Source organism: Pavona decussata, unplaced genomic scaffold (genome assembly GCF_977016875.1).
Source record: "Pavona decussata unplaced genomic scaffold, jaPavDecu1.1 SCAFFOLD_53, whole genome shotgun sequence".
In the NCBI taxonomy this organism is placed as follows: Eukaryota; Metazoa; Cnidaria; class Anthozoa; order Scleractinia; family Agariciidae; genus Pavona; species Pavona decussata.
In genome coordinates, this window is record NW_028145475.1 from 1,282,995 (window position 1) to 1,305,787 (window position 22,793).

General features: G+C 40.8%; 3 protein-coding genes and 2 pseudogenes across 4 annotated transcripts in view; 2 read left to right on the plus strand and 3 right to left on the minus strand.

Annotated features, from left to right (window-relative positions):
• Positions 1-1,104: 1,104 nt before the first annotated feature.
• Positions 1,105-5,915, minus strand: LOC146480357 (uncharacterized). Its single transcript, XM_085109530.1, has 2 exons — positions 5,016-5,915; positions 1,105-4,091 (listed from the first exon to the last, which is right to left on the minus strand). Exons 1-2 carry the CDS (start codon positions 5,629-5,631, stop codon positions 2,923-2,925), a joined length of 1,785 nt encoding a protein of 594 aa, XP_084965656.1. The 5' UTR covers positions 5,632-5,915; the 3' UTR covers positions 1,105-2,922.
• Positions 5,916-10,717: 4,802 nt separating this feature from the next.
• LOC146480358 (uncharacterized) lies at positions 10,718-14,062 on the minus strand. The gene is made up of 2 exons (XM_085109520.1): positions 12,909-14,062; positions 10,718-12,262 (listed from the first exon to the last, which is right to left on the minus strand). Exons 1-2 carry the CDS (start codon positions 13,501-13,503, stop codon positions 11,073-11,075), a joined length of 1,785 nt encoding a protein of 594 aa, XP_084965646.1. The 5' UTR covers positions 13,504-14,062; the 3' UTR covers positions 10,718-11,072.
• Positions 14,063-14,722: 660 nt separating this feature from the next.
• LOC146480359 (uncharacterized) overlaps positions 14,723-22,793 on the plus strand; it is a 40,498-nt gene continuing 32,427 nt past the window's right edge. Inside the window, exon 1 of the mRNA XM_085109528.1 lies at positions 14,723-14,808. The gene's annotated coding sequence lies outside the window, so the exon portion shown is untranslated. The remainder of the gene's footprint in view (positions 14,809-22,793) is intronic.
• LOC146480360 (uncharacterized) lies at positions 15,021-15,909 on the minus strand (annotated as a pseudogene).
• Positions 17,306-20,698, plus strand: LOC146480361 (uncharacterized; annotated as a pseudogene). Its single transcript, XR_014864677.1, has 2 exons — positions 17,306-17,933; positions 19,149-20,698. The product of XR_014864677.1 is annotated as an uncharacterized LOC146480361 (transcript).

Genomic DNA, 22,793 nt, shown 5'->3' on the forward strand with positions numbered 1-22,793 from the left:
CTACATTTTTCATTATAAATTTAAGTCGTTTCTTCAGTGTTCGCTTGCCGCCTCTTGTCATTATTTGTGTTTTTCAGTCAATCTTAATACCTGTCATTCTGCAAGCTTCCTTTTGTAAACGTTGACGAATTACCAGTTGTTCATTGCCAGTACCAAGAGACAGTTCCAATAAAAACTGAAAGAAATTAGCATTGCGTACATTATATTAAGCGCATATTATGTATTGTAATTAAGCAGTGTTCGGGTTGACAAGTCACCTCATTCTGACAGGCCAACGGTTAACTTCAGATCCTGGCTTGAACAAAAGGAAATGCTGCTTGACCGGCGCAAGGCACAATGAAGACAGGAGTGCATTCGAGTCCATCGTGTTTGACCTTCCCTAATTCAGCACATCAGAGTACGATAAGTATTTTTTAATATCCTGTTTATGTTATTCAATGTTGACTGAATTTCTATGTAAAATGCAGACTAACGGTCTTGGTTTTTGGAACATTTCGCGAAGCGTCACTGACCTCTGTAAGTGCGCGCAGTAGAAGCAAACGACATTCTGCGCCTGAATCCATCAATGACAATCAACACGGCTTAACGAAGGAGTATGTTCTGAAAACACACGATTCGTGTTGCAGGTATGACAGCACTTCTTAGTTTTTCAGTAAGTATGAACAACCACAACTATTAAACCCGAGCGGCAGATGTTTCGTTGCTGCGATGTTCACCTTAATGATGAAAAGAACAACAGGAGGGGTTTCTAAATAACAAAATATGCTGGAAATGCAGTGCATCCCATGGCCGGGCTGCCTCAGGTGTCGTCATTTGTACATGTCTACAGGAATCGCCGGTAGCTAAGACAGCCAAGAGCGTGATGCACACTCGCAGGTTTTCCTTCAGTATCTTTTAAGATAGTTTGTTTTTGTTTATTCAGGTCAAATCTCTCTAATGATTTTTATGTCACGTTTTCTGCTTGTGGAAACAAGTACGTAGTGAGTTTTCCTGTTCATCATTTAAAGATAACCAACCGTGAACATTACAAAAACCCAAAACAGACACAACAAAATAAAACCTGAAAGCCAAGATATGCTGGATATGTAAGATTTCAAAATAACTACATTTATGGATAACGAAATGCTTTTTCGATGGGTTTATCCAGAATATTGATCATCATTACGTTCAGTTGTACATAGTCAAGTGAACTACATTACTAGATAAATGCATAATAGGGCAGAAAGAATTTTGACAAATATAAAGTGATGATATTTTACAACTTGCTTTATCCAGGATCTTCGTCTGAAACACGTAACTATCATGATTTCATTTTCAATTTTGTAACACACATTGGCTTCACCAGCTAAAAAATAGGAAAAATAGGAGGTTTCATTAGGAGAAAATAGGAATGTGCTCAAAAATAGGAACTGGACATCCTGCTGGTGTGTGACTACAACAACAATAATTTTTTTCTACCCCTACAGAGCACTCTAGCTACAGCTGAAATGACATTAAGCGCAAAATGAAATAGAAAAAGGGGTATTGGCTTCCTAAAATAACTTGAAAGTTAAAGAAAAAGGAAGCCAATTTACATGAAATAAAAGAGCTGAAGGTTTTACCTAGTGGGCGTGAGGAAGAATGACAAGCCAGTACAAATGGTGAAATCAGTGCAACTTAACGACAAAGAAAAGCACTGGCAATAAGACCTATTAGCAGGCTCATTTATTTAATTTTCACCTGTTTGTGTTATACAAGAAAAGTCGATGAATTTCCACTAATGCGCACATTTTACGTGTGTGCGGACGTAAAATGAACTAGCTTAACGTAAGTCAATAAAATAGGAAGCGATGTGTGAATGGCTTTCGTAAAAGGGAAATGTTGAGCGCTGTTCGACTTTTTATGTTTACATACTGATAAGTGGTTCACATATCGCCTCTTTGCTCACGCAAAGCGACTAGTTTACTTCCGTAGGCAGTACGCCCGTAAATTTACGCGGCAGTAGAAGTCTACCTTTTAATTTTCCCCCGTACGCGCGTAAAATTAAAAGAGTAATTGAAATCCACCCTAAGACACGCGCGCGAAAAAAGAAACAATAAACAAACAAACAAAACGCGAGAGTACCCTCACGAATACTATTATCAAAATATTGGCAAACGATGACTAACCGGAGGGGATAAGATGTAACAAAAATTGGATTTTAAAGGTAACTATTGGCCCAGGATGACCAATATTGGCCAATGATGATCCATATTGGCCAATATTGGTCCATGGTGACCCATATTGGCGAATACTGGCTCATGGGGAGCCATGTTGGCTAACATAGGTCCATGGTAACCCTCATTGGCTAATGTTGCGCCATGGTGATCCATATGATAGGCAAATATTAGTCCATATTGGCACATAAGGAACCATGTTGGTAAATATTGACCCATGGTGACCTATGTTGGCCAATATTGGCCCATAGTGACTTATATTGACCAGCATTGGTCAATAGTGACCCATATTGGCAAATATAGGTCTATATACGAGACAATTTTTTTTTCAATCGAGTGTATACATTTGTAAAATTACAACTTCCATGTTATTATGAAGATTTAAAATGGAAACATGAGCAGCAAAATTTTGTTTGGAGCACTGACTGATTGCAATAGCTTTCAAATACCGGTAGGAGTCCAAAAAACGGCTATGACTGGACTCAGTTGATGGGGAAGTGAGTTTAAATTGCGAATGCAAAGAAATTTCGGGCATACATGCTTAACGGACAAAAATGGCGGGAAAACACAACTACAGATAAACTCGACACTGTTGCCTAAAATTAAGACAATAACTTGGCATACTTGTCCGTAACAACATTCACTATATCGGAAACTGTTCGTGAAATCTCGTGCTCTTTTCGAACAGACAATCCTGGAAAGAAAGAGTAGTTTATTTGTATCACTGTTATTCAGGTTTGACGATCCACTCGACTGCTCTCTCAAAGCCAGTAAGCATGGTAACTCTGCGGCAATTTAGCATCCACCTGGCCGGGAAGACTCGATTTTGGCAGCGAAGGAAATTTCTTGCAATCAGCCCATTATGGTCAGCCACTGAATTCCATGTGCGCCTGCGATTACGTTCATCCGGGACTTTGGAGATCAATAAAGATGCGCGGAGGAACTGAACGAATTCAGCACTGTGGTCACAGTAATCAACAAAACCTTGGTATGCTATAGAACTGGAAATGGCGGGATTCTTGGTGTCTTCGAGAACTTTTCTGCGAAAGTTGTCTCCTTGTGGCAGGAAATAGGAGTGTATCATCGCCTTCTCCCTCAAATCTGTAAACTGAAGCCAATTTAGAAACTCGGTAATGATTACCGCGGAAGGGTTCCTTGTGTTTAAAAGCGGCTCAAACGTACCCAGAATTCTGGCAAGAGGAACATAATGGGCGATGTTGGAAGTGGTCACGCGGTCGAACGTTTGTCCATGTGGAAGGAACGGAGCGATCTCCATACAGTTACACAGCAGGAAGTGAAACTTTATTTGTCCAGTGGCCAATTTTAAGGAGCACTTCTCAAGCACATGACTGACATAGTCATCGTACATCTGAAAGATTGATGAGGAGTGACCCCATTGCCGGACCTCTTGGTAGTCCCATCCAATGAATGGAAGCACAGATGATTGAATTCTGTAAGTGAAATCGCCCTTATTGCCACCTGTTTGGAAGTCAGAACCTGTGAGAGTAAAATTCTCCCGAGGAAGCAGTTTTCGAGCTTTCTTACGCGACGAAATCCCGTTTTGAAACCAGTCAGATGCTGATTCCCTATGTTTCCCGGGGATTTCTGCTAAGTAGAGATATATTCCATTCTTTGCATCAGGATTTTCAATCTTCCTGCGTCGAGCATCTGTTATCCAGTCTCCTCCACGCGAACTGAGCTGAAGCCAGGTGCACCATACCTCAGAAATACTCTGAAATTGCCTTTGGTTCATCTTCATTGCACCTCCTGTCAGTTCTTCAAGGCTGGATGCCTCGGTCAGCTCTTGCAGCGTGCGGATAACAAGCTGAAAGTCTTCTTCGCTGAGACGAAGGGAATACCATATCTGCGTCACTGAGCTTGCCACTTGTTTCCCCCCTGAAAAGTGAACCCATTGTTACTTATCAGAAATAAGCGTTACAATGATCTGCTGGGAGAGGGTGCTACAATAAAAAACTTTTTGTGTCAGTTTTTTGTTCTCATTCTACTCACTGCAAACCGATCACTAGTGTTTTTAACAGTGTAAAAGAAAATTCAGAATCGTGAAACGATCAAGGTAATGTTCGGAAGTTTATAAGGAGCTACGAAAAGAAAGCATGAAAAATTCAGAAAACGAAAAAAGAAAGCCTGAACTTTTCAGGCACAAGATAGGTTTGGAAATAATTTCAGCGCCTACCAACTTAAATAGATAAGGGGCTTAGTTTCTATAGTAACTGTCGTGCTGCGTCCGTTGAGGAGGTAGTGAAACCGTATATTTGTTTTATCAACTGAGTTGATGCCAATTCTAAGTTGAGTGGCCAACGTAAAGAGGTTTGAGAGCTGAGGTTTCGAGATTAGTCCTTGGTCAGAGTGCATCCAAGCTTTTACGCCTACCAAACAAATATTTTTCAAAACGATCCCAATTTGAGAAGGGCGGAATCTCGATGACCTAGAAAGTACGTGAACTTCAACAAAGTTAATGCGGGAAAGAACGGAGGGCCATAAGACTCTTTCAGCTCATCTTCTCTTGACCGAAAACATTCCCTGACCAGCACTAACAAGTTGAATGATTTCCGGCGATTTCCCGTTCGAATGTTACTGAACAAACGTCGAGACTTTGATTGGGCATTATTTGCATGCTGGGCTTTTCATATCGCCAAATATTACAAACTATTCACAATCTTTTAATTTATTGTAACGCATGTTTCTTTTCGAATGTTTAAAAGTATAAAATATAGTTCCCATTTCGTTTTGGAAAACTTTAGAAACCATACTGACAAGGACCGATGCAGCATTAGACTGGCCATAATTGCAAGGGCTTACCTTTGAAAAGCAAATACAGAATAAGAACTGTCCTTGCCAGTGTACAGGCGCAAATGTCGTTTAAAACGAAAGTGACCTCTTTTTGGTAAGATTCTGGAAGCTGAGCTAAGGACAACACCACATTCCTTGGGTCTCCAACGCCGCAAGCAAGAACCGACAAAGGTTTGGAATAGTTGCAGCCTTCGTTCAGAGGAAGATTGATGAGATCCACGGCAGGAGTGTTGCCCCAGTAATAAAGAAAACTCATTCCTTGCAGATGTGCGGACTCTTTGAAGCCGAAATTTTTCTTCAATTGATCAGACAATTCATAGGTCTTCTTTGTCACCTGTTGGCAGTAGGCTTTATGTGTCGGCCAGGATTTCTTCTGGCATTCTTTATCGCAGTACCACGCTTGAAGACAGCTTCCGCACGGTTTCAGCCCAGTATTCTCCTTTCCGCATCCAGAACATTTCCTCTTCAACGCAGCCGTCTGGCAATCCACTTGATGTCGAAACTCATCGCTACTCTTACACTTACGGCTGCAGTAATACGCCATTTCACACCTGCCGCAGTAGATCTTTGCCGTCGGCGCTAAACATATTGTATCACAGCGCCAACACTGGTCTATCTTGAGCATTTTGATCAAACTTTACCCAAGATTGGTTCCGTTTGGTTGCATGATGTAATCCTTACTTAGAAATTAAAACCGATTTCCGAGAATTTGTCCCAAGGGGGACCCCTTGAGTTCTTTTCTAGAGACGGCAAGGGAAGGGAGAGGCAACCTAACTGATATTCTAATTTTTTTGAGCGCGCCTTACAAGTAACGCCAGTCTGAACAAATTATTCTGAATAATATAGGAATAGATCATTGATGTCTGTATGTAATGATGCACTCGCGCTCCTCAGCAACTGCGCAGGTGCTAAAACCGAAGGAGGATGTACTATTTTCTTCTTTTAACGGTTTTTCTAACAGGAGCCTACCACAAGGAGCAATACATTTAACAATTATTCCACGAGCGCGCGTTGGATATGAGATGATAGATAGCCAACGAGGCGCGTAGCGCCGAGTTGGCTATAATCATCTCATATCCAACAAGCGCGAGTGGAATAATTGTTTTATTAAAAACAATCAAGTAGTATTGGTAGGCCTTGCTGATTTCGTTTTCAAGAGCAACCAGAAAACAATTTATGGTCGCTACTTCTCGAGCATGGTATAATGGCTCATATACCATAGCCGCTCAGCCAATCAAAACCCTGGAATTGCATTATACAATGATCCAGTTTTTAATAATATGCATTATTATTCAACACATTGTGATAATGCCCAAATATGGTCATGTTGAACTCAATATATGTCGTCCGAGCGTCGTCCGCACACAACAGATATCCTGCGATATACGTAGTTTCCGTGCACAGTTTTCGTGAGTCGGGGAGAAAAATGGCAGAGCGCTTTCAAAAAGTATAAACGACCTCGCAAGATCACCAAACTATTAATAACGCTATTTTATACACAACCAAGGTTGCTGTTTAGAATTGTAATGGTTAGTGCAAAAACTTTTACTGCTTACCTAGCTTTCTGTTTGTGAACTGACTGGCAAATTACAGTTCAGCAGAAACGTTTAATATATTTTTTGCTAGACTTTTGGATTGTTCCGTATTCTAGGGCTCAGAAATTGCAAACAGTACATGTATTTCCTTAGATTGGTTCTTTCAACCGTTAAACAGAGATCTTGACTCGTCTGGAAGAGATGGAGAAAACCACCTGAGAAAATCCGAGCTCGCACTGAAATGCCTTGAGAAATTTTAGCTTTCTAGCAGACAAAATGAAAGACGAAGTCCACGGAGTACAAAGTAATTATTCTCAGAAGCATTAGAGCCGCTTGAAAAACTGTTTAGTTTCACAAAGATCCAGAGTTCTTGCAAGGAACATGGCATTAGATGCGTTTGTCAAAACACTGAGGAAAGATCGTGAAATTACTTGCGTAATAAACAAAGAAACACTCACCCGAGAAATCGTTGGAAAGCTTTTCTAGTCTGTTCAGCTCGGCCCGGCAGACCAACAGATCCTTCGCAGCTTCAAAATGCAGTTTGGTTTCAGTTTTTGAGGCTACATATTTGTGGAAAATTTTGCCGGAGCGATTGGCGGGCTAGGCAATTTTAATTTGTTGCAAAACGCTCTCGATTTCAAACTTGAACAAAGCTACCGCTTTCATTCATGCCGCGCGCCCGGCATGACAAATAAAGATCGCCTCCAGCTTTTCTGCTGTAAACCTGTTCTATGTTATCAATGTGTTGAATAATAAAACAATTATCCTGCTCAATCTTGCGGAATATCGCTGATTTTAGCCAACTCGGGCTACGGCCTTCGCCCGGGGGGGGGGGGGGGGACTCCCATATGGAACAGACCGGGGTGCTCGTCGGAAATTTTGAATTTAACCCCTAAAGGAGACCATCTGGGCGTGGCTCAGGCTTTTTTCGACTTCTAAAGGAGACCAATTTGGGCGTGGCTTCAGCAAATTTTGACCCCTAATGCGGTAAAGAAAACAAGTTAAAAAGAAAATTTGACTTCTGTTTCTCTTCGCGTAATTCTGTGTTTCTTCACGGAACCCTAAACGACACCTTGGCGGCTTAAAATATTGGCGCTTTGCCCGGAACACCCTAAGGGACCGTTCATTTTTTATGAGCATGGGGGGGCTGGTGGGATTTAGGGGGGGGCCACGAGAAAAAAAATGGCACTAAAGGGGGGGGGGGGGGGGCTACCAAAAAAAAATGAGTGAAAGAGGGGGGGGTCACCAGAAATAATTGGCTAGTAGGGGAAATTGAAAGTGGCTCAACACAGAAACAGATGAAGAAATTGAATATTATTTCAATTTTATTTAATGCGATTTTCCTAACCACTTTTAATTTGTTTTACATACTGAGGTCGAAATCTGCATTTTATATTAACAACAACTGAGGAAATGAAGCATATCTGTTGGAAAGGCAATAATGAATATAAACTGAGGTAGACACCTATGTTTGTACAAGTTCAAATTAATATAAAAACGTATCAGTCTCACTATTGAATCATCCTTGGGGGAGTAGTTTTCTACAAAGTGGTTGTACTCTGAACTATATCAATAGATTGTTTAATGTTCTTTTTAATAGTACTCACTTTTATAAAGACTGTTGATTAGTAAATTATTTGAACCCAGGAGTATCAGTAGACTCAGTAGTATGCCTAGTGTGAACATCCAGATTAGTTTTAATAATAGAACTGTTGTTGGTGACTTCAGTTGACGGTAAATCTGAGCCGTAAGCCATCTTCAGAAAAGCTTGTAACTGTCATTTTTAATAGCAGTACTTTAATATCCAGGCGCGTAGGAGGGGGGGTTCGAGGGGTTCGAACGAACCCCCTTTACAGATCAGTAATGGCGGAAGAGAAAGCACTTAATGAGGAGGTTGAACAATTACATGAGGTGTACCATGCGAGAGAGTAGAATGTCTGCCCTGGTTCTAATGCATATCAAATATGATATGCCTGTCAATTTTGACGAGATAGTCAATTTGTTCGAAGGCCTACACCTGAGAATGATGCAGTTTACCAGCTTGGTGTATGACTATCAGTAGATCGAATAGCTATCAGAACTCGACAGGGCACGGAATGTACATTGAACTTTCTTGTTTAAGTTGAAACAATTCTGCCGTAGGAATGATGTATATAGCTCAAAAAGCTGCTGTAAAACAAATTTGTGATTTGCCTAAAATGGGTCTCAAAATGCAGGAAATGAGGTTTCTGGGAACCTAGATTTTCAAAAATTTCCGGGGGAGCATGCCCCCGGACCCCCCCTAGTAAGCAAGATTTGGGGCTCAACGAACACCCCTATGTAACCCTTACCTACGCGACTGATATCTGTGCGTCCGCTGTTTTTTTCTGTTTAATATGACTCGTAATCGTTGATTGGTATGCTCCGATCCGTATTTTGTTAGTCAGATCTGTACGTGTATTAATTGTTTCTACTCGAAGGGGAGTAATTTCACGTTAACCATTTGCTTGATTAATTTTTATAGTTTCTTTGAGAATCTAAATGGAAATTTAGGGTTTGTCGTTGCCGTAAACGTGTTGCTATATCTATAAAACGTTTTTTAAACAAGAGAAATCTTTACCGAAGTAGAGAACGGTTACTTGTTAATAGTACTGTAAAGAAATCACAGTAACAATTACGTTTATCTTTGATATAAACAGTACATAAGCGTTTTGTTAAAGTTAGGAGTATGATTTGTTTCTGATTGGGCGGGAGGGGGGGGGGGTCATCAGAAAAAAATAGTTCTGCTAGGGGGGGGCCATGTGGAAAAAAATTGCATGCTAGGGGGGGGTCATACAGTTTCGTAGTGGCAATTAACCAAATCCCACCAGCCCCCCCATGCTCATAAAAAATGAACGGTCCCTAAGCGAGACCAAAATCCAAAATTTACACCCCTAAGTGAGACGACGAGCATCCCCGTCTGCTCCATATGGGAGTCCCCCCCCCCCGGGGCCTTCGCAGGATTATTGTTAAATAATTCCCTGGGGATTTGGGGATGGGGATAGGACCGTGGGTAAGGGGAATAGATATCCCCAGGTATTGCCTCCCCAAGGAGTATTGTTTTCTGTTGAGCAGTGTAAGTTTTACCATCAACTACATTGCTACGCGACCTGTGAAGTCGCAACGCTTCGCCACCACTAGTCTCGAAGAAAAAAATTGTTCTATAAAATCTATTGACGTCGTCTACAAACGGAAGACGTCCTGTAACAGCTCTTTACTAGGTTTGCGTTATAGCAGGCAAGTAAGATTTGTAGAAAAATGTTCTAGATTTTTCAGTCATTCCTATCCTTAAGCGCTCAAATGTCCATTGCTGATAATGCTTTGCAGACAGAGATATATCATTGACATCTTCAAAAACGCTTTCTTTTGAAACTCAATTAAGTGAGCCATTTACTTACATAGGCGAAATACTGTCCTTAATGAAGAACCTCTCAACTGCCACAAGCCTGGATAAAAACGACGCGCGTATTCCTTCAGACCAGCAAATAAATCAAATTCCCGACTTCCTGCCTACGGTTGATGCATGCAAGGATATGTCCAGAGGGAATGCTGAAGTTTCTAATCGATCGGCGCATAAATATAGGTGTAATTTATAATCGTTTTGATCTGAAACAATTTTATTTTGTCTAGTAGCCTGAAAAAGGGTATAGAAGTTTGCTATTTTGGTTTGAAAAGGGGAAACATTTTGAGGTTCAGGTCTGGAATTGTTATAGGAAAAGCAACATATTCTGGGGTCTGACACCGATAAGAGCCTAAGCTTTAGGGCTGCATCACCTCTTCCAAAAATGTTAAGGAGTAGCTCCCCCGGGGAATGATTCGAGCACGTGTTTCTCGCAACTTCAACTGAAATAAGTGTCATGAAATGTTACGCAGCATTTCATTACCAAAACACCTGCTTATGACTGGATATCATGGAAGCCGGACCCATGGAAGAAAAGGTCCAGAAATGAAGATGAAGCCCAGATAAAAGGCTTGAAATATAACGAAAACGCTGACAAACGTTTTTTACAACAATGTCATATTAAAGGTAGATCTAGAATGCTCGTACCTAAGATGTAGAACAAAGCTACTATAATATTAATGAAAACACTGTACAGCCTTTTTTCTGGCATTGGATTGAATTTACAAAAACCGACTTCGGTGACAGAACACTTTCAAAACATTCAAAATTGATTTTTAATTTTGAAAATGTGCAAATTTTAGCTAGGAATGCTTCTCGAATCGAGGGAGAAGATATGTGGGAAAACCTTTTTACCTGGGGAACTCAAATGGAACTAAACTTAACAGGGTTTTTGAAGTATCTGGGGTAAAATAACAGCGTTAAACTGACGCAAATTCTTCCGAGCTACAATCTTGAAAAATACCATTAATCTTAAGTCCACTTAGAAGTTTCGACAGTTAAACAATAAAAAAGCCGTTTGCCAAAAACTCCAGCTGAAACTAAGAATGTAATAGTGAGTTTCCTATTCACGTGCGGCATTTTTTACCTAAGAGTTCAGTTCCGCGAAAACAACTATTGAGTTGACGAGGGAATCTTCCACTCCAAAGTAAATTCGTCTCCTCTAATCAAGTTCACTCGGCGACAGTTTACAGCTCTCTTGAAGGGAAAAACTGTGTTTTCATTCCTCGCATAGTCGCGCAGTTCCAGACCTAAATCAGTGGTCAGAGTTTTGATGGATGGAAGGTTCTTGCTCTTTGCCAAAGAAGCCAGTTCTTCCTCACTGCGTGACTCGATAAGAGCGGCACGGAGATACAACTGGAAATCTGGAATGTGGTTGTAATATTCGAGAAAGCTTGTTAGGTTGATAGACGTTTTTAGTGCTGGGTTGTTAGTGTCTTTAGCTGCATTCGGTGCGAGAGCAAAGTACTTCCATGGTATACGGTTCCGAACTTCTGGCAAATGATGACCCAGCCAGTTGTGCGTCTCAGTGACCAAGACCGAGTGTTCATTGTTGGTATTCAAAAGCCTTTTGAATTTCGCCAGCAGGGTGGAGAGGGAAATGAAGTCAATCAGATTAGAAGTGGTGATGCGGTCGTATTTTACCCCAACAGGTAGGAATGGCTCAATCGTCATGCAGTCACACAGAGTGACATGCATCTTCACCTCACCACTATGTAGTTTGGCAATGCACTTGCTGAAGACATCTGACAGGTACGTGAAGTACATCTCTAGAAGAGAATCACTCTTACAGAAATTCTCCATCGTTTTGTAATCCCATCCAGTAAAGGGAAGATTACTGGGATCAATGGAAAAGTCGTAGTCATATATATCACCCCTTTGCCACTGGAAGGAGGAACCGGCAAGGGTGAAATTCTCTCTCGTTAAATGAGATGCTTCAAAATGTGAGGTGAACAATCCAGTGTCCATCCAAAATTTGGCGGAGTCTCTGTGGCGTTGCGGGATCGTGTTAAGATAGTCTTGAATGCCCTGCCCTGAACCAGTATCTCTTTGGAAAGCAGCGTTCCTTCTCTCAGTCACCCAACACCCTTTGCGTGTTGAGAGCTGAATCCAAATTTCCCAGACTTTCTTCAGCTCATGCAGTTGTTCAGGAGTGGCCACGTTCATAAAGTCACTTGTTAGAGTGCTCAAGTCATCGGCCGCCCAAAGATCGTCAAGCGCCAACATCAGCAGCAAAAAATCACTTTCCAAGATGCGCAGAGAGTACCAGACCCGGATGACAGTGTCCACTGCCTCCATTCCTCCTACGTTATAAGAAATGATACATGAAAGGCTTGAGGGGACGATAATAGGCTGTAACATACTTGGGTTTCTATGGATGTAAATGATTCTTAGTTAAGCAAATTTGTCACATCCTAGCTATTACGAATGGTAATTGCTTTGAATGGAGTATTATCCATGGAATGGGGCAGGGACAGTTTGAAACCACGGGCATTATTATCCCTGGATTGTACAACACTAGTTTAAATTACCAATTAATTGTATCAATAAAATTTAAAAGCGTTTCTGCAACTTTTACAATTTTCCACGTTACTTTACTGCCCTACATCCCAATAGAGGCCACCTCTCTTCAGAGGCCAGTACATTCTTTCTTTCTCTGTTGTTCAAATTGTAATATATATCAGTGTCGAAAGTCTAACATTTCTGTCAAGATTTACAAATTATACGTTCAACCAACCAAATTTATATGCAAAATAATATTGTCGATATTGTTTTAAAGAGCAATTTCGTTCTATATTTTGTGCTTTAGCTCATTCTAATCTAATTTTCGTTTTATTTATTGTATATATTAGGTATTTACCCCTTTAAAACTTCCCGCTCCATGAAAGGCTTCGTTTGTCATTATTACCGACCCAATGTTTTCAAAATTAAAACAAAGGTTCCACTTACCTTTGTATAGCAAGTAGAGAAGCAGGATTGTTCTGGCCAGTGTACATGGACAGATGTCGTTTAACACGAAAGTTACCTTCTGTTTATAAACATCAGGCAAAGAAGCAATTGTGAGTAGAACATTCCTTGGATCACCAACTCCACACAGCAACAGAGCTAGCGGATTAGGATACGTCTCTCCTTCATTCATCGACATGTTGAGTAGGTCCACAGCTGGTACATTACCCCAGTAATAAGTACGGGACATTCCTGGAGCCTGCTTGTTCAAATCACGATCCTCCTTAATTGTAGTAGCCAAGTTAATGGTTTTCTCGACGATATCGTGGCATTGGCTCTTGTGATTCCCCCATTCTTTCTTCTGACACTTTGCACTGCAATACCAGGCCTTCGCACAAGTAGAACATCTTAGCATACCTTCGTCTTCCTTTCCGCATCCCATGCATTTTCTTTTCAGCGCTGCTGCGTCGCACTCTGGCTCGTGTCTCCACGTATCCTGTTTCTGACATTCCTTGGAGCAATAGAACGCCACTCTGCATCGTGAACACCGCTCAGTGCAGGCTGTCTCACATCGCCAACAGTGACCATTTCTGTTCATCGTTCGTCGTAACTATATCAGAATAGTCAGGCTAAATTCAGAACGCCGTTCAGATTAAATTCTGAACTCCTTTTTTTGTTAGTCAACTATCAACTACTTTGGCCAGTGTAATCTGGCTTGTCTGAACTTGTTAGTCTGCTGATGAATCCTCATACATTGCGACTATTCAAACGAAAGTCGATCAGTTCTCCCGGCTATGTTCTCCTGCAGAATATTCCTTAAGACGTTTTCCAAGTGGCAAGAAATTATAAAATTTTCCAGATATCTACTTTGGTGCAAGATTTCTACTTTTAAAGCCGTAGATCGCTCTACAATAGTTCCAAGTGCACGTTTCGTCCCGTAGCCTGAATGATAAACGGAAGTAAATATAAAAGATATTCAATATCACTTGGTGAAGGACGAGTCCAACATCCAGTTCTTGAAATCACTTGTTGACAAAATAGCTTGTAGTATTCTAAACTCGTCAATGATCGCTGTTCATCACTGTGTTATGATTAGCCGAGTCAGCAAAGTTACACAAGCAATCACCGGCTTAAAAATCTGAACACCGCTTTCCTTCTAAGAAAACTTGATGACTTAATGTATTCTCTTTTTCCCAGAATTCCTTAACCTATGCAAAATTATTTCGTGGTTGTCAAGGTTGCGTGACGTATCGGTTCCAAATACTCTGTGATTTTCACGTGATGGTTTAGATCTAAGAAAATGCAAGCACGTGTGTAATAGTCACTTGCCATTTTGTGAGGTAAAAAGGAACTTAACTAGATTGATAGTAAAACTACAGCCTGCAGAGCGGCACTTCAACATTGAGATGAGCGGTATCACTTCTTACCTAGAAGTTATGAACGTATCGGGGGTCCAAGATCTTTCCGCCTCTGTAATAGCGCCATGAGGGCCAAACCACTGTCAATAATGGACTGCTCTGCGGCTGGCTGGAATCTCGTGTGATTATTTCTAGCTGGCTGGTAAATATTTTGTGAAAGAAACCTGCTTGGACACCAATGTATGCTGCCTTTAAGGGGCTTAATTATGCAATCGCTAATTTATGCAGGTTTCTTCGCGTGACCTGGAAAAGAACATGACTAACGATTGTGTTGACAAAAGTGTTGGTTTCGTTAAAGCGCACATACCAACTGAACAAATATTTTGCTTTGAAATGAAGTAATAAAGGCATTTTACGTCACCAGTGCTATCAAAAAGTACCATTAAATCTGCCGCTGTTAATGCGTCGAACGTTAGTGACAGCGCAATCAACTGCAGAGGACCAATAAAGAATTTAAAGGAGCCCAATCCAACAGGACTTCAAAGGTATGGCATGAGAGAGCTCTTTTATGCGTTACAGTTATGTTTGTGATGATCTTTTGAAAGATAGTTACAAGACGTTGTTTCTCTCTCCAGAGACATAACCTGAGTAAGCTGATCAACTGATCATGAACAAAGCTGGTCACTGCTCAGAGTTTAAAAGTGTTGACGGGCCTGCACGACTCCTGCAGTTCGCATATAGATTGGTCTCAAAGCCTTCATAGCTTAGCTCTTACAAGAGTGTCTTTTAGGGATTTTCCTTTGCGATATGAAATGAGGGGAGGCTCCTTAAAGATATTTCTCAGATATGGTTGATTCTGTATAAGGTGCCATTTCCCCATAAGTATATTCTTGAGGTTGGGCAACGCAGGGTGGTATTGCGTTACAAAGGGCAGTATTTTCTTACGTGCATTTTTGTTTCTCTCAGTCCAGTGCTTTCTTTCTGTCACTGAAATTGACCTCCGAGAGATGTTTTTCTACAGTTGTAGCTGGGTAATCTCTATTCTTGAGGCGTGTTGCAAAATTCCTCATATTCTCTTGAAAAGTGTTTTCAGAGGAATTTGTTCTTAGAAGCCTTAACGCTTCTCCTTTGATAAAACCTTTCGTGACGCCTGGTGGGTGGCACGAATAGAAATTCGTGTATTGGAAGGTCTCTGTAGGCTTGAAGTGGGTTCGCACGTCAAGGATAGAATCCTTGTTGAATCTGACACCTTTGTACACTATCGTGTCCAAGAATGTAGTTTCTGTTTCTGAGATTTCAGCCGTGAATTTGATTGTGGGATGGAAGTTGTTTGCTTTTAGAAGGAATTCTTCTATTTTGTTTCTGCTTGTATCCCATACTGATATGACGTCATCGATAAACCTTTTCCAAAAGATAGGCTTAATGCTGCTCTGTCTGAGTATTTCTTTTTCTATTTTGGCCATGAAGGTGTTAGCAAAGGCTATGGCCATTTTCGTGCCCATGGCTGTTCCATGGGTTTGAGGATAATCTTTCCCGTTAAATTGGAACGAGTTTTCTTGTAGGATCAGACTAAGCATCTCGCTTAAAAACCTGGGAGGAACTGGAGGGTTTCCTTGGTGAAATTCTTCGTATGCATTGCATACAGTGGTAATACCCTCTTGTTGTGCTATGTTCGTGTTTAGGCTTGTGACGTCCATTGAAACAAGTATAGCACTCTTAGGCAGTTTCATCTTCTCGATGAAGTTAATAAAGTCTGTCGTATCTTTAAGATACGTAGGGCCGGAACACCCTGAGATAATAGGTCTTCCGACAAGTGTCGGTTTGTGAATCTTAGTGAGTGTGTAAAACACTGGTATTCGCGGAGTATCAGGCGTAAGAGAGAGCCATTTAGCCGTCATTTCGTCAATGTGGCCTTCTGAGAGCAGTGATTTAATAAGTTGTTGAGCTTTTTTGGCTGTAGTTTCAGCCATTGGTTTGTCTAAGGGTCGGTAGTTATTTAAATCATCAAGTAGAACTTGACCCTCGTTAAGTTTGTCTTGTCTGCTCATCAATACGGTTGTGCTCCCCTTATCAGATTTTTTAAGAATAATGCTTTTGTTACGCGATAACTCTTTGAGAGCTTGGCGCTCTCCCGTAGATACATTATCTTTTGGCTTGTCAAATTCTATACTTGCGAGCTCAAATTTGACCTCCTCTAGGAAGGTCTCTAGAGCTACTGATGGCTGGACTGGTGGTTTCCAGTCTGACTTAACGTGGAAAGGATGAGGTTCGCTTTCTTCTCCGTGAAAAATATATTGTAGTCGCATTCGTCTCGCAAATTGATCAAAATCCGCGAGAAGTTTGCGCCTGATAAGATTTTCTTTTGTCACGGGTGTTGGGATGAACTTAAGACCACGCGATAGTAAAGTAATTTGCTCATCTGTCAGTTGTTCATTTGACAGGTTTTTGATATGCTGTTTGCGTGACTCAATGGCGTTACAAAAGCGCTTTTTGTCTTTGATTTTTCTCCGCTCTTTTCTTTTTCGGTTTTTAGCCGTTTTGTTAACTCTATGGTTTGCTTTCCCTTTTCCCCTTACTTCTAAGGAGTCTGATAAGACACAAGGGTAAGATTCACTCTGTTTATTCTCACGTACTTGTGATCTCATTTGTTCTAACAGTACATCAACTTCGCTAATCTTGGCTTTCAACTCTGCGGCTAGCTCGTTTACATTGTCACCTTTGTTGACAGTTTTCTTTCTAGCCGGTGATTGCGTTTTCTGGTGAGACGTCGGCTTAGTTACAGTATTTCTGCGAAATTTATACTGTTCGAGCTTACGAAGCTTGCTAGTTAAACGTTCTACGCGCCTATGGTGATATTTCACCAGCGCTCCTACGAGAGCCTGTTCTGCTTTCTTTCTGATCGAGCCTATCTCGTTCTTAAAGTCTTCATCGGGCGTAATATTAGCCCTCGCGCTATATCTTAAAGTCTTAGGGCATGTGCCCTTCTTAAGATGACTTTTCAGCTTGCCGATGCTTTGATTGGAGCTGTCTATCTTTTCTTGGATGGAGGAGCTCTGCTCTTCATCTTGGCGGGCTTTCTTTGCATCGGAGTTAGCGGCCGTTTTGGCGGCCTGCACTCCGCGGTGTTCACGATGCAGAGTGGCGTTCTATTGCTCCAAGGAATGTCAGAAACAGGATACGTGGCGACACAAGCCAGATTGCGATGCAGCGGCGCTGAAGACGCAATGTTCCAGCTGCGGTCTCGAACAAGAAGGAATGATGAAGTGTAGTAACTGTTTGGAAGTCTCTTACTGTAGCACAGAATGTCAGAGAAACGACTGGGCACAGCATAAATTGTCATGCCAAGAATCTGTTGAGAAAACGCTTAAATTGGTTGAAGTTATGAAGACCTTTTTCGAGTTTAAAGAGAGACTGAAAATCGGCCTCGAGGAAACCTATTACTGGGGTAATGTACCAGCTGTGGACCTACTCAACATGTCGATGAATGAAGGAGAGACGTATTCTGATCCGCTGGCTCTGTTGTTGTGTGGAGTTGGTGATCCAAGGAATGTTCAACTCACAATTGCTTCTTTACCTGATGTTTATAAACAGAAGGTAACTTTCGTGTTAAACGACATCTGTCCATGTACTCTGGCCAGAACAATCCTGCTTCTGTACATGATATACAAAGGTATTCTTTATTATTTTAATTTTTGTTTAGTTATTTCTCTTCATTAAAACTGGTTTGACTGATATTTATGCAGTTAATTTTCATTTTGATTTTTGGATGGAATTGTGCCTGATGTTCTATATATGTTTAAAACACGAGCAGCAGTGTTTTATCGGGATTTAAAACCACGAGACCCGATAAAACACGTGCTGTGAGTTTCTTGAATGGCTTAAAAAAAATTCCTGGAAAAGAGTGTGTCAAGTGAGTTCATAACAATGATGCTTTTGTGAACGTTGGAAATTAGCGTACGAGAAAAACATTGAACACCGCATACTAATAAGGAGAGGTTTTATCAGATTTTAAAACCACTACACGTGATGCCGTTTTATCGACCATTTGATAGGTCTATGGGCTTATGAATTATTAGAGAGTTTTTGAACGCTTGTGTCGTTTATGATAGTGCACTTTGCACGGGCTACCCTCGCGAGCCAGTTTCAGTTTTGTTTCTTTAAAAGTTGCCGGTGCTAAATCATAGAATACTATTGTCGACACTTTACCCTATCAGTATAGCCTTTCCTGCACTCCACTTGTCAAGGTGGCCTCAAAATGAGCTTTCTCCCTAGGATTGTTAATAGGACATATGTTTTTAAACAAAGCTTTTAAACCAGTTACATTTAAAATGCCTTATTTTTGTCGTAGTTTACAGCGTTCAAGTAAGTTTGCTAAGAGTATGAAGATTTTCTATAGCTACTTACCGTATTTATTCGATTAACCGCCCACCTCGAATAAACACCCACACTGAAAGTCCAAAAACTGAATAAGCGCCCACTCCACCCCCTTCCCAACAAAAAACAAGTAAAGTAAGAGGAGCGTCAGTTGCAATTGTTTTCCAAAATTGGTTTCAGATACGGTAGTCAATGAACTTTTATCTTGTGTATGGCTTGTTCATGTTAGTTTTTGCACTTTGTTTTGTCTCGTTGAAGCGAGAAAAAACAATTCAGTTATCCATTGTTTTGTTATTCTCTAAAAATGTCCTCGCTTGCTGAAAATGTTGGGAAAATAATAGGCGGCCACTCTCGAATTAGCGCTCACCTCGAAAAAGCGCCCACCCTTATGGGCCCAAAATTAAATAAGCGCCCAGGGCGGTTAATCGAATAAAAACGGTAAGTCCAAAATTGCTTGTAGCTGTGATGACGACATTTTACAGCTTCTGTATCCGTGTTCCAATTTTTGTAGGAGGAGATGACGTGGCTGGTACAGTGGTTCGTGTTTGGTACTCGGTGTGCATTTCAGAAGAGGACTTTGCCTTTCTGACGTCAGCACTTCAAGACCTCGTGACTGCTACTGAACTGCGCACTCTAACAGGAGGTTTGATGGAGGTTTCTGCTGACCAACTGAGCCAGCTTAAGAGCGTTTGGACCACGTGGCTTCGCTTGTCACGGCGCAAAGGGTCATGGGTCGAGGAACTAAGACACAAGAAGAACTCCTTGGATTCAGAATGGGAAGGTGGCGTAAGCCATTACATGCATGGTATTCCTAAGGAACACAGGATTTCTACCCAACACTTTTTTGACACAGGCATTTTTCATTCGTCCACACAGACGGCAAAGTTATCGCGACAAAACTTTACTCTCACCGGTCAAGGAGATCTCCGTTTCAAAGTAAGCTCTGACTTTCACTACAGCATACCGTCCATTTTGCTTCCATTCACTAGGTGGGATTACAAAGCAATCAAGAAAACCGGCTGTTACGCTGCCTCCCTGCCAAAGATGTGCACCATCTACTTGATACAGATCCTTCAAAAGTGCCTCCAAAAACTTAGCAGTGAACGGGTGAAGTTCCACTTTATTTGATGTGACGTCTTGAATATTGAGGCCAGCCTGCCTGTCCATCTCAAATATGACCGCATCACAACTTCTAACTTGTGGGACTCCTGTCCACTTACCATCTTACTGACAAAATTCAAAGGCTTCCTGAACGAATCTAATCCTCACGCGGTCATGTTGGCTGAGACCATCTGCTGGTCCCTAAACTATATGCCAGAATTAATTAACGTGTTGCCGCAGCTCTCTGGCATAGATCTGTGTAACAGAGCTTTGAAAGACACGGGAAACCACGAACTTACGCATTTATCCGGGCTGCCCGCGGTGGTGGAATACCTCAATTTAACAAGTCAATTTAACATGTTTCTACGTGCATCGTTGTTAGCTTCTTGCACAGACAAAGAGCTCGCTTCATTCAGAAGGAAGAAGAGAATCCCGTCTCTGAAATCGCTTGTATCTTCACTGGGACTTCATCTTCGGGACTTCGTTAGAAACGAGAACACTGTGTTTCCGTTTAAATGGGCGCTGAATTGTCGTCGGGTTGTAAAGTTGCGCGGATACGAGAGGGCGCTGGAATGGAAACTTGTGCGCGCTGACTCAGCAAAAGAAGAAGCTGCGAGTGAATAAAACTCAAATGAACCTCGAGTTGAACTTTCACAGCTAGCTCTATCCTTGTATAATCTCTGGACTGTCAACCAGAATTCTTTTCTTTTTGTTTCTGCAAAACGATAAAACGTTAAAAACAATTTCCTTTAGCATCCGAGCTCGCAAATGAGCCCCTCCTAGATATACTGTGAATAGGCGCTTTGATGAACACAATTAGGTAACATTGAGGTAACATAGATGAGGTAACACAAAACACAACACAATGAGGTAACACAAAACTTGCTATAACACCTTGCCTTTGGTGCTTGGTCCGGGATAGGGAACTTTGAAGACAACAACAGCAACAACAACGGCAACATAACTAGAGACATAATCAGTCTGCATGATGCAATTCAATTTTTTAATTGAAAAAACTGAAATACCCTGACAGAATTCGACTGTTTATGCCAATCACGAGGCTCTTTTGTTTTGCAACCATTTGCAGTCAGAATCATTTGCGTTTTAGTTAGAATTAAGGTTAGGGGACACCTTGTGATGTCTATCATACACTAATTAGCGTGCGTCCGTTATCCATTTTCAGTGAAGCATACACAGAGCATGCACAAATCAGCTATTGTGTATGTTGTTTAGACTTATTCCGTTAAGTCTCTCCTGGTTTACTGGTCTGAAATTTTCTCGTATGATCACTGTTTCAGAGCTATTCCTATTCCTTGCAGTTAAATAACACTCGTTCCTTTTTGAAGTTATAACGCTGAAGGCCATGTTACCTCGATACAAAATCTTCTTATTCCTGAAGTTTTCAGACAGTCTCAAACTCATGCGGTTGTTCGACATTGGTCTGAAACTTGGTATTCTATGATCAAATTCACGAAGACTTCTAGTCCTAAATAGGCCATTTCCGAGTTACTGTGAACCTCAGTATGAAAGCGAGGCTAAGTGCAAACTTTTCATATGAAAATGAGTTTTGTTTGCATACGGATGAAAACTAATTTTCATAACAAAAACTTTCCACTTAGCCTCGTTTTCATAATGAGGTTCAAAGCAACTCGGAAATAGTCTATCAATTTCTATCTTTAGTATTGTTAATGAAAAATAGTGTGTTGGTATTCCAACAATAGGATATAGTTAAAAACAATGCTTAAAAGTAAAAATAAATAGTTTCCAAGATACGTGTTAAGCTTCCCCTAGGGAAATCGTGAAAAGGAGCTTACGCAAATTAATCCGAATTAAAGTGAATTGAAGAACAAATTACCTTTTTGAGCAAATATCCAATTTTCTTTACTCGTGCTAGTGTTTGGATTGCTTTTTTTACTTTATATTGGTTTGTAATGTAAGCAATATAAACGAAAATATATTCGAGCAAGTTCGGTCAGTTATTTCCCATTTATCTCGTTTTTCTTAGTTTAGCTTTGTAGTTTTCGTTTTTTTAACTTATTGTACTCGTGTTAGCCCTCTAAATTGGTCCGTCTCTGCCATGTGTTTATGCGGATTAGTTGATCCGACGTACGCTCTCTCGATGAGCACTTAGTTGTTCTTAGAGCAAATGTCGTGTTCAAATATTGTTTAAATAAATAAAAAAAAGAATATAAACGTTATCATTAAAAGGAAGACAATTTCAGTTTCAATTTGTCAGCATAATTTTGTTATGAAAAATATTTGTCGACCTTGGAGCAAACCATTTCAGTATTACTATTTTTACTAAAAAAACTATTTTGGTCTCTTGGATTAAATTTGCGTTTAAAATTGGTATGTCAGAAAACCTTTTTTTGTAGTAAATTTAGTCCGACGAACAAGAATCAGAATTTCATTGAATGGCCGCATTTCACAAGAATTTCATCCGCTGCCTCAAAACTTAGAGAGATATTTCATAACTGTCCATTAGACAAAGAGTTGTACAACAAAAGCATTTTCCTACCCTGGTGTACTAATGACACATTTTAACGGCTGGTGATAATTCGCAAAGCCAGTCAGTGAGGCGGTGTAAGGCAGCATTACAGCGTACAGTAGTTCTGTTGGTCCAGTGAAGTGCGATTAGGATGCAGCGGCGCATTCATCGACTCTTAATAAGAAACGTAAGGGGTTGGGGAGATGCTGGTTTTATTTTCTCGTTTGGGCTTTGAGTATTTCGCTGTTCCCGCTCTGGAAATATCTCTCAAGTAGCCAGTGCTTCCCCCACAAGGAGGTCGGGAATATTCGCAGGGTTTGACTCTTCACCAAGCTATTGGGTCTGTTTAGTTACAGTTTACAGAAGACATCAAAATGTGGTAGCCGAACACAAGGTGCACGCTGCCGCCCGACGGTCTGTTTGCCATTTTTATGTTCTTACCGTTTTTGAAGTCATCTGTGATGTATGTTTAACAAATAAATTAAGTAAAAAAATATTAAGTTAAACAAATTGGGGGAGGAGGGGTCAAATAGATGAATTCTTTGAAAAATTATAATTAAATTAGAA

What these genes read in the sequence shown, in the direction of transcription:
- LOC146480357 (XM_085109530.1), bottom strand. Translation starts at nt 5,631, where the DNA reads ATGCTCAAGATAGACCAGTGTTGGCGCTGTGATACAATATGTTTAGCG. An exon ending in TCTGTATTTGCTTTTCAAAG is followed by an intron (nt 4,092 to 5,015) that starts GTAAGCCCTTGC and finishes TTCACTTTTCAG; the next exon opens with GGGGGAAACAAGTGGCAAGC.
- LOC146480358 (XM_085109520.1), bottom strand. Translation starts at nt 13,503, where the DNA reads ATGAACAGAAATGGTCACTGTTGGCGATGTGAGACAGCCTGCACTGAG. An exon ending in TCTCTACTTGCTATACAAAG is followed by an intron (nt 12,263 to 12,908) that starts GTAAGTGGAACC and finishes CTTATAACGTAG; the next exon opens with GAGGAATGGAGGCAGTGGAC.